At 42.4% G+C, this 17,967-nt stretch overlaps 1 protein-coding gene across 6 annotated transcripts in view; it reads right to left on the bottom strand.

Moving 5' to 3' along the window:
- LRIG2 (leucine rich repeats and immunoglobulin like domains 2) overlaps nt 1–15,019 on the bottom strand; it is a 123,368-nt gene extending 108,349 nt beyond the window's left edge. For 5 of the 6 annotated variants that reach the window (XM_059928104.1, XM_059928095.1, XM_059928085.1 and 2 more), the window contains exon 1: nt 14,571–15,019. In XM_059928104.1, the coding sequence (XP_059784087.1) occupies nt 14,571–14,809 (239 nt within the window). In that variant the 5' untranslated portion in view covers nt 14,810–15,019. Of the gene's footprint in view, nt 1–11,107; nt 11,286–14,570 lie in introns of all 6 variants that reach the window. The other variant, XM_059928111.1, reaches the window with a different exon arrangement.
- Nucleotides 15,020–17,967: the final 2,948 nt, after the last annotated feature.

Below are 17,967 nucleotides of genomic sequence, written 5' to 3'. Positions count from 1 at the left end.
TGGTCTTTCTGGTGACCCACCCCAATCCTGAAGCTATCCAGGAGCCCACCAAGAGTCACCCCATCAGGTCAAAAGACACCCCTATCACCCAGAAAATTCCAAGAGATGTAGGAGCTGTGTGTCAGGAATCAGGGTCAAAGACCAAATATTAGAACAAAAGGCACTCCAAATACTCTTATCACTTTGGAAATTACAAGGGTTTCAGGAGCTGTGTGCCAGGGGCAGAGACCAATATATATACTCAAAAGATACTGGCACATTGTTAGAATCCCATTCAGTCATTAATAACTGGACCAGTCCATCATCATATGGTATGAAAAATAATTTTCAGTTAAGGCCACTCGGGTTTGCAGGCTTCCAGTTAATCTTGTCAGGTTCCAAATGCAGGTATGGTCTAGGCAAACATATGGTTTCACTCTTTCAGTCATCTGGTGTAACTGAATTAAGAGATATAATCGACTACTCTGATCCCTTTTGAGGTGTTGTTATTGGATTTCCCTCACTACACAACCCATTTATTTGTTTCTTTATCTTCAGCTACTATTGCTCCTCCTCTCCCTGTATACCCAAACTCTTTCAACTTTGGAAGGAACATCAGGTTCAGTCACTGTGCTGGTCTAAATAGCAAACAGCAACACTAGTTTAGCAAGTTCCTCCCTTTCAGTCCACCGTTCATTTAGGGTAAGGTTACACAGTTACAGAACTACCTGGGCTATTTTTACCACCAGGCAATATAGTGGCATTCACTGTTAACCTCAATTTTGCGAGATGGGGTGAAGGCACAACCCACCCCATCAGGTACTTAGGAATCTTGACCCCAAATTTAAAATTACAGTTAGCTTCTTGCTTAGGAATCATCTCTGTTTCCAGCACTTATATTCGCAGGCCTGGTCCTATGACCACTGCATCAAGCAGGGGGAAAAAATTTAATAGGGGGAAGAAAGAAAAAAGTATAGTTGTTACACCAGAATACTTCTCCCTTGGTAAGAATTGCCTAGTCATTCCACACCTTCTTCCCCAGACCCACCAGAAAGAGGACTCTATACAGTAGGGCCACTCCTTTAGCCCCACCCCATGTTCAGTATGAGTACACTTCCACGGTATATAAGCCAGCCCTTCATGTCTTTTTCTCTCCCATTTTAGATAACCAATGTTTTAATTGCCCATTCTAGTTCTCCATCAAACTAGTACCCTGAGGAGGCTCTCTCTCTGCCCACTCTTGGACATTATGGGCTATAAAGTGTATTCCTTGGTCTGAAGAGATGATGGTCAGCCATCCAAATTGGTACAATTATCTTCTGTTCCAGTTGTTTTAAAGCACTCTTGTACATTTGCATCTACCACCAAGTAAGCAAAACCTGGTCCAGAGTCAGTGTCTATTCCTATCGGGACTCATTTGTAGCCCCCCAGGTCTACCAACATCAGTCTCACTTACTAGCTATATTCAAGGCCTTTCCCCCAGAGGAATCTGACACTTAGCCATCTGCCATCTCTGTCTCTTTTGCTTGCAGACAGAACATTATTTTGTCAATACTTAGTGTCATTTTGTGCCTCAGAGGGTACAAGAGAAATACGTCTGGATTTAGCCCATCTCTGCATTGCTGCATTGCCCCCATATCCACTCATTTCATGGACCCACGTGGCCATCTCAAGTGAGCACACAGGGATATTTGCCTGGTGATTCTAATCACCTTCTGAACTTAGAAGGGGCTTCTCCTGGTGGACATCGACAAAGCCCTACTTTAATGCACCCTTCAAATTCCCCCAGTAATTCCCATAGGGCTATGCCCCATAAGGGCATCCCTTTAATAGGCCAGGTTTCCACTGCTCTTCTGCCTGACCATATGGTCTGGCCATAGGCCATTGTCCATGAGTCAGTAAAAACTCAAACATAGGGGGTTTTACCACTGTTCAATTCTTGCATTACTCTAGGAAAACAGCACGCAATTCAACCAAGTGAGCTAATGTCTTTACCTTCTTCTATCCATGGTGGCCTTCAAAATAGGATGCTGTCCGTTCACCTTGCAACTGTCATTCACCAACCAAGCAGCTTTTTTGGTCAGTTATGAGCTGTTTATAGGACACTTTCAAGTGACAACATAATCCAGCAGCTCCTCACACAGTTCCAGAGTCAGTCCTAACGGAAAAGAGGCTCCCTATTCTTTAGTATCTCCTTGCATTCCCCAGGCAGTATGATCCTGTGTAAACCATTACTATTTTATTATGAAAGTCTTCTGGGCACTGTCCTCCCCACTGGAGTGTTTATCAGACATTATGCAAGACATCAAGATTCTTTTCAAGATTACTTTATGGCTTTTAGTCATACTGGCAGCTTCAATTAATGTCCAAAGGAAGCCAATAACTACCCTTCAACTGGAAATTCTCCAGTCCAAAGTCCTAGAAGCTGTTTCTGGGAGGTACTCAGGTACACACAGGGTTATCACACAGAGAATTTTCCCATACCAACACTCCAGCTTCTATTCTATGCTATGTGGGCTTGGGCCACCTTATTGGTTCCCATTTAGCGTGTCCAATTAGTAATATTGCTTGAAGTGTAGATGTACATGCCTTCTGTTTTACAACACTAGGTAAAGAAAACATTCCCCAACCAGATACAATGTCCATCTTCATTATACAACCAGGTAAAAGTCTGATCAAATATACCATTCTCCTACAAACTTTCACCTTACATTCTTAACTGTAGCCTCCATTGGGGCTTATATAAACAAATTTTGGTTTTAGAATACTAGGTAGGGGAAGCAGTCCTCATCCAGACATAACACCCATTCCTATAAAACACTCAGGTAAAGAAGATACAACTTCTTTACATAAAGCCTGTTTAAACATTCCAACTTTCATAATCCTATCAACCCTTATATTTTTATGTTCTCAGCTGTATCAGGTTTCACCAGCAGGTTTTGGTACCACAGTGCAAGATGATCTCCTATCAGGAAATCCTGGGAACTTCTCTACCTTCTGACCATTTTATCCACTCTACTGCAAAAGGTTTTGGGGTCCCCCGCTTTGTGGGTTGAGCCAAGGGACACTGGCCCTTTTGTCAATTTTTTTTCTATTTTTTGGCTGTGCCGCAAGGTATGTGGGATCCTAGTTCCCCGACCAGGGATCAAACCCGCACCCCCTGCAGTGGAAACACGGCGTCCCAACCACTGGACAGCCAGGAAAGTGTACCTTTTTGTCAATTTTTATCTCATTTAATCTGTCTAATCAATGACCCAAGCGTGTGCTGGTCAAGTTTCTCACTGCAATCTTAGTCTTTGGATTTTTAGATTTCTTCAAACTAAACAGAGCAGACTTCTTTGGAGACCTTTAATGTTGGGGGATCAGAAGGAGGTCTTTTCAGCCTGCCCAACCTTGGGTAGTGCAGTATTAAAAGCTTTGTTTTAACCCCACTAATGTCTGTTTTATTCATCCCATTTCTTAAAACCATCTAAAGCCTTCCATTCTGCTGGGTTGAATTCTATGATTCTTCCCTATTTCCTTTGTTTTGCTCCTAACAATATTTGCTTTATTCACCTTATTTCTTAATAACTGTTTAAAAATGTCCACCTTGCTAAGATCAGTTCCCTGACTCTCTCCTTTGCCTTTCCTCATTCTCTTGTTAACTAACCTACTGTTTTTATTAGCATCTTTGTAAGACCCAGAGGGGAAGCTGAGGCAGCCAATACATAAGGCTTCCCCAACTGTCCCTTGGTTTTGCAGCAGTAAGATTATATGGGGTGTCCATGTAAGAGTTTCCCCTTAACCACAGCATTTACCATGGACTGGGTAACAGGCACATTCAGCAAGTGAATATCCCAATTATCATAAAGATAATCCCACATGGCTTATACACAAAACATATCATCTGCTTCCACTTGGCATTTATTGGAGGAGGCGGACAGTCCTCTTTCTCAGGGATAAACAGACCTTACGGTGGCTTCTGCCCAATCCATTAGGCTGGCTGTTCCCTCAGGAATAAACTACTTTGTGTCTGGATCACGTATGGCCATCAGTGATTGTTCCATAGTGACCTGCGGATCCTCCATCAACCCAAACATGCTTTTCCCCACTGTAGCATCTAAAACCAGATACTGCTCCTAAATTAATGACTCTCACAATCCATTTTTATTTTTATTTTTTTTAAAGTCTTTATTGAATTTGTTACGATATCGCTTCTGGTTTATGTTTTTGGGTTTGTTTGTGGCTGCGAGGCATGTGGGATCTTAGCTCCCTGACCAGGGATCGAACCCACATCCCCTGCATTGGAAGGCGAGGTCTTAACCACTGGACCGCCAGGGAAGTCTCTCACAATCCATTTTAATAAAGGTTCTTCAGGAAGCTGATGTTACTGATCCACAAAATGAAACAACTCCTTCACACTGTACTCCCTGATTTCAGTAGTTTCTTGGTTTTGCCCTCCCCACACACTGACTACATTCTTGGTGACCAGAGGTCTTAGAAGTACTTTCTGTTGTCCTTGCTTAATTTTTCTCTTGGTGGGCAGCTTTGAGGCTAGTGACCAAAGCTCAGACTTAGTGAAATCTGAGCTTGGTCCAGCATCAAGGTCTGACCCAGCACTCTCTTTTAATTTTGCTTTTACATATTACTTATTATATTATTACATTATTTCAATTTTAGCTATTGTAATTTGGTTACCACAATAACCAAGGGATTAAACAGTTCATCTTTTTCTTACTAGTTCCCATCTCCTTATGCATCCAGTGAACCAACATGCTAGGAATTGGATCCATCTCTAAATTCCATTGGTAACTTTTACCTTCAGTAACTTGAGAGCAGCACAGCTGCAGCTCCATACCATGGGTGACCATGTGGTCGCCCAGGAATCAAAGGTTCTGGATCCCCTGCCTTTTTATCCTCTCTTCCCAAACCACGTTTCCATTAGCCAGATCCACTCTAGCAAATCTCACTCCTGTGATACCAAATGTCTAGGAAAAGCTCTGTGTTAAAAGAAAAAAAAAAAAAAAAATTCAATGACACGTGTTAAAACCTGGTTAAGAAAGGCTTTATTCAAGGTGGTGCAAGTTATCTCTAAGGGTATAGGGACCACTATGATGAAATATTGCAGTGGGGGAAAAAATTGGGCTCAACTCCAAATACTGCATGGGCAAGTGTGAATTTATAGCCATGGAGCAGGGTGGACAAAATCAGTGGATGGAAAACTGGAAACAAGGGTAAGGGGGGTTCTGGCTAAACAGACCTAAGTGGATTCCTGCTGAAGACAAGCCATGGTGATCAGACATCACCTGGAGGATGGTGGAAGATGAGAAACCAGATCAGGTATCAAGGGTTTCTTGCTAAACTGACTTAGCAGGATTCTTGCTAAAACTGCATTTTACAAGGAAGTATACAAATGAGCCTGGATGAAGGTGGTTCACGAGTCAATTAAAATTTAGTCAAAGAATCTTTGTCAGGCCCCTTTCTTGTTCAAGGAAAGAAGAGGCATTCTTCTTTCCTCTGAACATTATGTCTATTTTCTCATTCAGTAGCCTTTTGCTCATTAAGGACCAGGTGAACCTTCTGTAGGGACTTGGTATTATATTTGCTCAATGGTACCAGCAGTCAGGTATTTAATGAGGGGAGTTTCTATGAAAATAAAAGAAAAGCCAAAATTAATAGTTAGAGATCCAGTTTCTCAGTCCAGAGGGTAGCCAGTTGGGATTCTTAGATTTGAACTTGAAGCATCTTTAAATGGTAGAATGAGGATGGCAGTGGCCACCTGAAGAAGTTTCCTGGTTTGCAGTTTGAATGTCTCTGGTGATGGATGGCATTAAATGTCCTGGTGAACTCTGTAAGTGGTCCACACAGCAGAAGGCACAAAGGTTGCCCATATACAATGTGTTGTGGTCTTTTTTTTTTTTTTTTTTTAAGTTTATATCAAGTCATCCAGCTTCAGCTTGCAGGATTTCAGGAAAAGGGCAATTTTAGTTCTCAGTGATCACGTCAGGAGGGTGGAAAAAAAAAAAACTGGAAACATTAGTTTGGAGAGTTAGAGTCAGATACTGGAGGAAACCAGAATTGAGAATGTGGTAAGGACGGGCCAGTGTGCAAGATGGAGGCCACAAGGGTGCACTACAGTTTTACACTGAAACAAAAAAAACTTCTCTCTATAGTTAACCTTTTATTTCTTGTTTACATAATTCTGGTCTCATTAGATTTGTCCTGATTATTCACGTAAGTGCAGCAAGAATAGTTATTGACCATACAGACAGGCTCTTTTTGAGTTGGTTTTGCTGAAACTTTTCATAAGGAATCTCAGATTAGGCTTTTAAAAGCCTCTCGAGGCTAGGAAGCCAGCTCAGGAAGTAGCCACCAGACTTCATCTCCCATTCTTAAAGATTCAGGTGAATATCTCTCTTCTTGATGTCCCCAAGATATCCTAAGGTTCCTGGGCCTGCCAGGAAGTGACTTTCCTTACTCACCTATGAGGCTGAGAACCCTGTAAGCCAGACAGCAGGCCAGTTTTTCCAAGAAGGTTGGAAAAACTGGTTCCATGAAGGCAACCTTAGTCCCTTAAACCAGATTCTATGCACAGTTCACTATTAAATATAACATTTCAGTCAAAGCCATGGTAATATAACCTATATTTCCAATTGTATCCTCTTACAAGAGCACATTCTTATTGAACTTAAACTACCACATTGTCATGAAAATAAGAATACTGGCTAAAAGTTTCTGAATTCTGGAGGAATCAGGTAGGGAGAAAAAGTAATTGTTTCATCTTTGTTCACAAAGGTATTATCTACCAGATTACTGTTGTAAGCTACAGATAACATAAGAGAAAAGAAAAAGGTTATTTATTTTTTGTTTGTTTGTTTTTAATTTATTTATTTATTTATTTTTGGCTGCGTTGGCTCTTCATTGATGCGTGGGGGCTTTCTCCAGTTGCAGCGAGCAGGGGCTACTCTTCGTTGTGGTGCGCAGGCTTCTCATTGTGGTGGTTTCTCTTGTTGCGGAGCATGGGCTGTAGGTGCACGGGCTTCAGTAGTTGTGGCGCACGGGCTTAGTTGCTCTGCGGCATGTGGGATCTTCCCAGACCAGGGCTCAAACCCGTGTCCCCTGCGTTGGCAGGCGGATTTTTTTTTTTTTTTAATTATTATTATTTTTAAATTTTATTTATTTATTTATTTATTTATAGCTGTGTTGGGTCTTCGTTTCTGTGCGAGGGCTCTCTCTAGTTGTGGCAAGTGGGGGCCACTCTTCATCGCGGTGCGCGGGCCTCTCACTATCGCGGCCTCTCCTGTAGCGGAGCACAGGCTCCAGACGCGCAGGCTCAGTAGTTGTGGCTCACGGGCCTAGTTGCTCCGCGGCATGTGGGATCTTCCCAGACCAGGGCACGAACCCGTGTCCCCTGCATTGGCAGGCAGATTCTCAACCACTGCGCCACCAGGGAAGCCCGGCAGGCGGATTCTTAACCACTGCGCCACCAGGGAAGTCCGAAAAAGGTTATTTAAATCTGAAGAACAAAACATTAAAGAACCAGTAATGTTTCAAACAAAGAGTGATAAAAAAGTTATAACCATCCTCATCAGTTTATTCAGTCCAATGTAATTAATTCTTGTTCTACTTGATCTTGGGTTAACAGTTTCATAAATCCATCAGCTTCTTCATTACTTCTGGAAATTCTCTCAATCTCGTGGCATGGCCTTACTGATGGGCATCATGGAGCATTCTTGCCTGTGGCTGACTGTTTATGCTTTCAGAGAAGAATGAGAGTAAAACAACAACTTGTCCGTGAATGAAAAAAGGCTTAAAATGGCCATGGTTAAAGTTCTGATGAGAGTTCATTTGATAAGAAAAATTAGTTATTTCTGTGGCATACAATATTTTATCATAATAACCAGACAACAAGGCTATTTCAAATCTCTATGAACTTCATACTTGTCTGGAATACCTATTATTAGTAACATATATCCGTATGTCTATAACCTAAGAATATTTGTCCTCACTTATTTGACTATGCTTCTCATGTAATTTAAAATACCAAATAAACCTAATTAGTTTAACATATCCTTTTACAATGTGAGAGACATATCCTTTGAGATTTTCCAGGGGCCTCTGGAAATTCTCGAAGTTAGTTCAAGACTCCATTCTAAATGGAGTCAAAAAGACTCCATTTAGAATCTGATTTTGAGAAGTCAAAAATACTGAAAAGTTTAAACACTTGACTAAATAAGATCACAGGTCACTGTGAAACAATACTTAGTTATCCATTTAAACAAAGTGACAAAAGATTTCAAAGGCAAATACAGAAAGTCACATAGTTGTTTAATAAAAAAAAAAAACTTAGCTCTTCTAATATTGAGAAAACTCAATGTTTTAGAGTAATCAAAGACCTGATAAAGACAACATGAAACACAGGAAATTATTTTGATGAGACACAAAATCTTTGTTTCCTAGGCAGACTACTTAAAAGGTAAACCTTTTTACAGTTTCTTAATAAGAACAGACCAACAATCCAATAAAACTTTAGGATTCTAGTTTTGCATCAGTACACTTTTGTGTTTGTTTTTTGGCCGCACCGCGCAGCTTGCAGGATCTTAGCTCCCCGACCAGGGATTGAACCCACCAGGGATTGAACCCAGGCCGAGGCAGTGAAAGCGCCAAGTCCTAACCACTGGACCGCGAGGGAATTCCAGTACACTTTTGATATTAAAGTTCACTTTTTTTGTAACTTATAAATAAATCCATTCAATCTTAGCAACTTAACCAAACACAAAATTCCTGTTCTGCAAATCTTCTACAACCATTTTTCTAATATCTATTCAGTTTTTGTACTGTAGTTTTCCTCTTTCTCATTCTGGAACTCATTCTACCTTAGAATAAAAATCTTTTTTTCCCTTAACTAAAACACATCCTTCATACCTTGCATACAAAGTTATTTCTCTTCATTCTTACAGTTTCTAGTAGTTTCATTTACATATATTATGATTTTTAACCATTAATAACCTTTTTTTTAACAAACTAGGAAGTAGGCAATTGTGGTCTGTCATGTATCAGTTTTCTGTAGTAGACTAGTATATTTCTGAATATACAATTTTGCAATTTATAGAGGCATATGATTCCTCTTAGTACAATTTTTCAGTGTAGCAAAAGAATGTTTACTAATAGATCCAAATATCTTGTTTCTTTATAACATGTAAAAACAAGATGCCAAAAGTATATAACCTTAAATTTAGGTTCAATAATGAATGTTTCAGTAGTTTATCTTACTTACAAATGACCTTGATTTTTATTTTAGGCAGACACAACACCAAACAAAGCCAGCTATCATCTGAAGTTATTTCCCTATTAACTATTTTTTATAACACATGCATGTTAGGCAAACATCACAAAAGCAAAAACCTAAAAAGTTACATACATGGTATTTCCCCCTTTTTTCTTTATTTTACTGCCGTGCTCGACATACAGGAAGCAATTCATTTTTTTTGTACATTTTGTTCTTAGTTTAGATTTAATGTCTGCACTATATTTAATGCTGACAACTCTGAAGACATGCCTGTTTTTATTTTACCAACAATTTTCAAATTAGATTTACAAAAAATTATCCCAGATCATGTAAACTTAAAACACTAAGCTTCTGTGTTTCTGAGAGTTTCAGGAATACTTAATTTATGTAATTGCTCATTTATCTCTAAGCTAATTTGAACAGGATTGGATTTTATAAATTAATTTGGTAATACCATCTAGAAGTAGAAAAACAGCACACCTCTACAACATATATACAGACATACATAAACATACAGACAGATGCTAATAGAGATCTTAAGTTTTCACTGGAAAATTTTAGTCATGAGTTAGTTAGTAAAACATAGTAATACAAACTCACTGGTTTATATAAAATAATAATCTCTTGTCTTTTCTCTACTCTCTGTTTTTATGTGAATTGTGTTTCTGGCAAATGGGACAAGTTTAGGTTACCTGTTTACCAATTTTGTACAGACCACCTTCCCTTGCCCTGATATGTAATCTTATGGAGGCTATGGACCAAATTTTAGGTGTTGACCAAGGAGACATCTAGAGGCATCTAGAGGCATCTAGAGGCTGTCTGCAGGTCTCCAAAGCCCATCCAACTGCTGAAAACATCCAGTCTATTTCCAATTAGCCTTTTTCCTTTTCAGCTTCAAGTAGTTGTTTTGGGGGGTCCCTAAGTTTCTTAACAGCCTCCAGTGGAGGGCAGGGGGTCCAAAGATCAAGTGACTATAAAGACTGAGGTGGAAAAAGGTCTGGCAGGGGATGGAAGATGAAGGGACTTTGAGAAGGACATATCATACTATTCAAGGGAACTGGAAGGAAGACTGAAGGTGGTGAGAGGGCAAAGGAGGAGCAGAAGCAATGAGAAGGGAGACGTCTTAGCGGAGCCAGTGTGAAGAGATCACAAGTTTCCGAAAGAAGCCAGTGAAGTTCCACATTATCCTCAACAAAAGCATGCCAACAAGAATGGAGGTAGACAGAGAATATACTCAGCAGGGGTTCAAGAAGGGGGCTTGAGCCATCTGATAAGTTCTCATGGGAAAAGCAGGACCCAAAAGAGAGAACAAAGAGGCCTCACAGAGAGCCAGGAAGAAAGACTTCCAGCATAAGGAGTCAGGGAATAATAAAAAAAGAGCCAGGAAGAAGAGACTTCCAGCCCAAAGAGTCAGGGAATAAATAATCACCACTCAGGAAAAAAAGAGCCAGGAAGGAGAGATTTCCAACCCAGTAAGTACCTTTCAGACAAAGAAGCCTAGGACTCTAACTGAGCTTTCTTACAAACAGAGAAACCTGGCACTCTAACCCAGCCTGTGTTTATCTGGGACTCTATCCCAACTTCTGGAGTATACAGTTGACCCTTGAACAACACTAAGGTTAGGAGCACCGACCCTCTGCAAAGTTAAAAATCCACATATAACTTGTAATTGCCTTCCATACGTGCAGTTCCTTTGTATCCAAAGCTCTGCATCCATGGATTCAACCAACCATGGACCGTGTAGTACTGGAGTATTTACTATTGAAAAAAATCTGCATATAAGTGGACCTACACAGTTCAAACCCATGTTGTTCAAGGTCAACTGTACTCAGACTCTTAACAATCAAAATCTGTCCTTACCAGCTTCCACGGACGTTTGTCCGGAGCAATGGTTCAGGAGTCGGACTCAACAATGGATCCCCGATCAATCAGTCAGGAGTGAAGATAAAGGCTTCAAAGGTACGCACTTAGGGTCCTGGGTGAGAGGTCCGGGGGTCCAATGATGAATCTGATCCTATCCCGAGTTGTGGCACCATAACTGTTAAAAGGAAAAAAAATACTCAATGATACTTGTTAAAGCATGGTAAGGAAGACTTTGGGGGATGGGGCTTTCTCTATACATAAAGGAACCACTACAGTGAAACTTTAAAGTGGGGGAAAGAGATTGGGCTTAACTCTGAATACTCCATGAATAAGAGAAAACTTATAGCTAAGGAGCAGAGTGGGGTCGGTGAATGGAAAACTACTAAGAGAAAACATCTGGTAAGGGGGTTTTTAACTAAACAGACCCAACAGGATTCTTGCTGAAGACAGGCCAGGGTACTCAGATATCACCTGGGGGATGGTGCAGGAGGAGGAATCTGATCAGACGTTGAGGGTGGGGGATTCCTACTAAACTAACTTAGCAGGGATACTGCTAAAACTGCATTTTACAAGGGTGTGCACAGATGGCCCAGGATAAGGTTCAGGAGCCTGACTAAAGTTTGCTCAAGCAAAAAATTTTTGTCACTGGTTTCTTCCTTTACTCACACACACAGTACTTCTGACACTAGATGTGTGCTTTTTCCCCACACCAACCAATTCTCCAACACCAGCGAGATGTCCTGCAATTCAATTCAATTCTGACACTAACTGGAGTTAGTGCAGACCTCACTGGTTAAGCTCTCAGTCCCATAAGATGGCCTCCCCCTTCAGAAACCAATCACAAGCAGTAGCTCCCCATGTTACCCACAACTTCTGTCCAACTTGGCTACAAATTGGAGGTTGCCACGACCCCCCTCCTTGGATTCAAGCACTGTTAGAACACCTCACAGAACTCAGGAAAACACTTATTTATGTTTACTGGTTAACTATATAACAAAAGACATGATAAAGGACACAGATGAACAGCCAGATGAAGAGATACATAGCGCGAGATCCAGACGGGTCTGGCGCAGGAGCTTCTGTTTCCATGGAGATGGGATGCACCACCCTCACAGCATACCTCCTGGTAGGTGTGTTCACCAACTCAGAAGCTCTCTGAACTCCATACTTTGAAAATTTTTATGGAGGCTTCATCACATGGGCATGATCAATTACTACCTCAATCTCTAGCCCCTCTCCTCTTCTGTAGGATGGCGGGGGTGGGGCTGAAAGTTCCAAGCTTCTAAGCACAGCTTGGTCTTTCTGGTGACCCACCCCAATCCTGAAGTTATCCAGGAGCCGACCAAGAGTCACCTCGTTAGGTCAAAAGATACTCCTATCACCCAGGAGATTCCAAGAGATGTAGGAGCTCTGTGCCAGGAATTAGGGTCAAAGACCAAATATAAAAAGGAAAGGTGCTCCTAGTTCTCCGATCACTTTGGAAATTATTGATACAAGGGTTTCAGGGGCTCTGTGCCAGTAACTGGGGGCAGATACATATTTTAAAACCCAGGATTAAGGAATTTTGTCTACCATCTTTTTGATGATTGGTGCAAGTCTGAGCATTTGAGTTTGAATCACTAATACATTTAAAGCATTGCATGTGTTTTAAAAATTCAAAATTACATAAAGAAAACCACATGTACCTGTTTTATAGCTGAAGGCAACTGATGAAAAATATTACATTTCTCAGTTTAAAACAGCACAACCTCATCCTTTAATATTCTAAGAGTTCTTCTGCTAATGTAAGACTTCCATCCAATTACATTTCTACAAGAGAATTGCTCTCCAAGGCATTTCACTTCAACTGAAAATGTCAATTTCATTATAGGACATTTAAAATTTTTGAATGTCATTTGGCTTTAGGCAATTTGTCTTGCTTAAAAAAAATCAAACCTAGACACAAAATAAATGTATCTTACATAAAACTATTTCTAATTATTGTTTATCTACCAATGGAGGATCTTAAAAAGTAGGCCACATTTATTTCAATTACAGCTAAATGAAGTTGTGTTGTTTTTAAACCTGCACCAGATTTAGTCTGTCATAATCAGATTCAGTTTCTCAGAATCAGGTAGTTGTTCCAAGAATTTCTTAGAAAAAGGTAGGTACTGCATTACTAAGATGTTATGCTAGGTTTAATTCAGACTATGCTGCAACTGATAGGAATTTCTAAATGTTATTTGCATCAACAGAACCAGAATTAGCTACAGGTGTCACTATCATAAAACAACAGGAAACACCTTATTACACTGCAAATCTATGCTACTACATTTGGTTATTTAAGTTACCTTAATTTTCTCAAGGAATTTATGAGGTGGCTTCCTTTCCTATCTAACATAAGCTATTTGCAAATGTATACACACTTTAACCTCTGCAGAGAGAGACCTTCTATTTGTATTCCATTTCCAATGGAAATCCAAACATCCCCTCATGTTTTAATCACACCTCGAGCTTTTTTTTTTTTTTTTTTTGTGACAGGTCTTTTTTTAGAGATGACTCTGTTAGAAGTCTGTCAATTAATAAATACATTGCTCAGTTAGCGGCAGAGAAATAACCGTATGTTAGTGGTTAACAAGCCCCATAATTGCAGCATTTAATACCTACTGTTGCTCCTAATGCCACCAGGCTGACTCAGACTAATGAGCTCTCCAGGTGCCACTGTCTAACACAGGCCTGTCTAGATGAGCACTCTGCAGTGGAGTCTCCGGAAGAATTCATCCAACCATTGTACTTGCTTCTCACACATAAACAAAGAGGACTGATTTTTAAGTTCTTTGCCACAAGGAAATGCACTGAAAACAAAACATCACTTAATTTTGTAACAGATACACCTTCCCTTCTTTACAAGGTGAATCCTAAATTAGATCAAAAATGCTATTTGTAAAGATATTTGTTCAAGGTGGTACTGGATGTAGTTAACACATGAAGTTTTAACCCAGTTGTCAAAAATACAGCACAAAATTAGCCAAAACGTGAACTACAGCCAAAAAACAGTTCATAAGTCTTTATGATCGTGGTTATAAAATCACGTGCTTGGGGACCATTCAAGCTGATGCACAGGATGATGCAGCCCAAAGTGAGCGAGGAGCCCCAACCATTCAAGAGCCAATGCTGGAGCCCAGGACCAGTGAGCCCTTAACAGTATCGCCGCCCCAACTCAGCCCAGGAATCAGAGACTCCCTGCTCCCAAGAATTTTAACCCTGGTCTTCGTACAAGTCTCCAGAACCTGAACACCAGGTTTTCAGGCTCCAACCACCACCACCCCCAACAAAAAAAAGTTCACAACATCGCAAAGACATTCCCCTTCAGAACTTAGGCTTCTGGCCGCGCCCTCCGACCAGGCCCGTCTCCCTCCTGTCCCTCGAGGAAGGGGAGCACCCCCTTTCCTTTGGTCCCCCGCCCGGCAACTCTACTCACAGGCTGACGGCGTCGGGGGGCAGCGAGCTCGACAGCGCCCTCCAGCCGGGCGCTGGCAGTTTCCTGCGACTGCAATCCAACAGAGGGATGCGGCAGGAGCAGGGCGCGGGGCAGAGGCCTGCCCGGGCGGCCGGCAGCAGGAGGAGGACTGCCTGGGCGAGGAAGAGTAGCCGGGAAAGCAGTCCGGACCCACACTCCAGCAGCGGCTCCTCCCGGACGCCTTGGGGCGCCGGCGCCATTTTTCCCCACCCCCCGACCTGGACCCAGCCCAGAAGAGCCGCCAGCTAGAAAAGGCAGCTCGACGGAGACGTTTGGCGGCTGTTTGACCACCTAGAGAAACTGCTGTCGCCTGTACCCTCTAAAGGCAGGCGAGGGGCGGATACGGAGCAGCAGCGGGGGCGGTGGCCGAGGACACAGGGCTGAGGCTCTACGGACAACGCTCCTCCGCCCCGCCCCACGACGCAACGTCTTCACGCACAGGAGCCAACCAATCGGTGCCACAGGACGAGGTCGCGTCGGGGGCGGGACTCCACGAGGGGCGGGGCTGGAGACAGCGAGCTCCTTAAGGAGGACTTTAAGGTGCTCAGCTGTTTGGGGAGCCCCCTGGAGCTCCGCCGCCGTTCCTCCGCTGGAGGGTGCAGTGGCTCCTTAGGAGGGAGTGAGGGCTGAAGCGCTGAAGTCCTAAGTCCTGATTTGAGATGTATCTACTACAGTCGTAGAAAAGGATCTTTTATCTTCTCCCGGCACCAAGAAAGGGGAATGGCAGAAGGGGTGCCTTCCAAGTCGCAAACACTAAGGGGGCGCGGGAGCTTTCATGTAGCCCACGGCCTCCAGAGCCGAGCTGGGTCCTCCTCTGCCCCTCCTGGTCTGCGGCTCCTGCAATCCTGCAAGTGGAAGGAAACTCCCACTCTCCTAACAGGAAGCAGGTTACCACTATCAGTTGATGGGCTCTTAAGCTCTTCAAGGCAGATGCCCTGTTTTTGCACGTGTACCTCCAGCTTCTATTGTCTTGGAATTCAATAAATGTTGATTGGGCCGCACTTGCAAGGCATGTCTTTAAGGAAAATACTCTTCTTTCCTCCGTTTTGGAGAATGCTGTCCTATATTTACACTCTCTCAAAAAAGCAAGCAGGGCATGTAGATAAAGAGGGTCTCGAACTGTCAACAAAGTAAAGGCTGGATGTAAGGAATTTTTTTATTCTGAAGCAGAGGCTGTGGAAAACCTACCAGGAACAGTGAAGTCTGGCCACCTTGTTAGCGCAAGTTCGTGTGCCCGATGCACAGTGAGGCCAAACAAACCAAAACGTCGGAGTCTGGAGAAGAGAAAGGTTTATTGCAGGGCCATTCAAGGAGACCGGTGGCTCAGGCCCAGAAAATCCCTGAGCTCCCCAAAGGGTTTTGGCAAAGCGTTTTTAAAGGCCAGATGAGGGAGGGGAGTCGCAGGGTATGTGATCAGCTCATGCACAATTCTCTGATTGGCTGATGGTGAGGTAACAGGGCGGTGTCACAGGGGTTAACATTATCAGTCCTTAGGCTCCAGGAGGCCTGGGGCTATGTGCTCATGGTCACCAAGTAGTTAATATCATCCATTTGGTGGGGGTTTTTCACACCTGTAAAACAACTCAGGAAATGTGCATCAAATACTGTTATCTATGTACTTCAGAGAAGAGCTAAAGCAGAGGATATGGGGGAAGGCCTGTCCTGGGAAGGCGACAGAAGGCCCTACTCAGTTACAACCTTAGACTCACTCAGCCGTGCATTATACCCAAGATTATGGATAAGACTTTAAAAATAACAGTGATAGTTCACTTACATTTAGTGCTTTTATGCTCTTCAAGGAGTGTTTGCATCTGTTACATTGTTTGATCCCTCCACTACTGTGAAATTGGCAAGACAGTTACTGCTGCTGAGGAAACAAGCCCAGACAGGTTAAACTAACCTAGCCAGAAACAGAGGTAGGCTGGCATTACTATGGGTTTTCTGACCCTTGTAAATTAAAAACCTAAACAGGTTAAAAGGAAATGATAATGCCTAGAACATAGGGTTGTCCTAGAAAGTAACTGAAATCAGTCTTTCCATGGCAGGTTTGGAGTCACAATTATGCTTTTAAAAACCTTTTTCTGTTTCTTAATATTGAAATATTTCTTGGAATCAAGGACAATGCTCCAATCCAAACTGAACTTTTAAAACCAAGACAGCAGGGGACTTCCCTGGTGGTGCAGTGGTTAAGAATCCGCCTGCCCATGCAGGGGACACAGGTTCGAGCCCTAGTCCGGGAGGATCCCACATGCCACGCACGGAGCAACTAAGACCGTGCACCACAACTACTGAGTCTGCGCTCTAGAGCCCGCGTGCCACAACTACTGAAGCCTGCGTGCCACAACTACTGAAGCCCGCGCACCTAGAGCCCATGCTCCACAACAAGAGAAGCCAAGGCAATGAGAAGCCCGCGCACCGCAATGAAGAGTAGCCCCTGCTCACCCTGCAACTAGAGAAAGCCCCTGCGCAACAACGAAGAACCAGCACCGCCAAAAATAAATAAATGAATAAATAAATTAAAAACAAAAAACAAAAAACCAAGACAGCAGAGTGAAACTTACTCTTAGCCTCACTTCCCCGGCTCTTGAAAATGCTTAACAACCTCCACTAAGAAACTGGGCATAGGCAAGAGACCCACAAAAAAAAAGGGGAGAGGCATGTTAGTACCACTCTGCATTATAATTTCAAAGCTTCCCTATGGGCTCTTTAGAAATTCATGCTCTCTATCCTGTGTCTTCCCCAGTAAGTGGTGCAGGTCACACCAGCTAGGAGTCCCTCCTAGCTCTTAATGCCTTCTGCACATTATTTTTTTTACCATATTTGATAGCACTTATATGTACCTATATATCTTTGTACTCCCATATGGACTAGCACAGTAACTGCCACATAATAAACATTCAATAAATGTTTGTTAAATGACTAGATGATGAGATTATTTTACACTCTACTTAATAAAGTTATCTAAAAATTTTTCTTTTAAAACTTTCTTGGTATGAAAAATATATGTAGCAATAAAGAGAATCACAGTGTAAGCCCCCATGTAGCCAACTAGATTTACCAAATACATGTTTTTAATAAAGAGTTTAGGGACTTCCCTGGTGGCGCAGTGGTTAAGAATCTGCTTGCCAATGCAGGGGACACGGATTCGAGCCTTGGTCTGGGAAGATCCCACATGCCACAGAGCAATTAAACCCGTGTGCCACAACTACTGAGCCTGTGCCCTAAAGCCCGTGCTCCGCAACAAGAGAAGCCACCGCAATGAGAAGCCCATGCACAGCAACGAAGAGTAGCCCCGGCTCTCTGCAACTAGAGAAAGCCCACGCGCAGCAATGAAGACTGAACGCATCCAAAAATAAAT

This window comes from Balaenoptera ricei, chromosome 1, assembly GCF_028023285.1.
Source record: "Balaenoptera ricei isolate mBalRic1 chromosome 1, mBalRic1.hap2, whole genome shotgun sequence".
NCBI lineage: Eukaryota > Metazoa > Chordata > Mammalia > Artiodactyla > Balaenopteridae > Balaenoptera > Balaenoptera ricei.
This window is presented reverse-complemented; position numbering and strand designations above follow the sequence as displayed.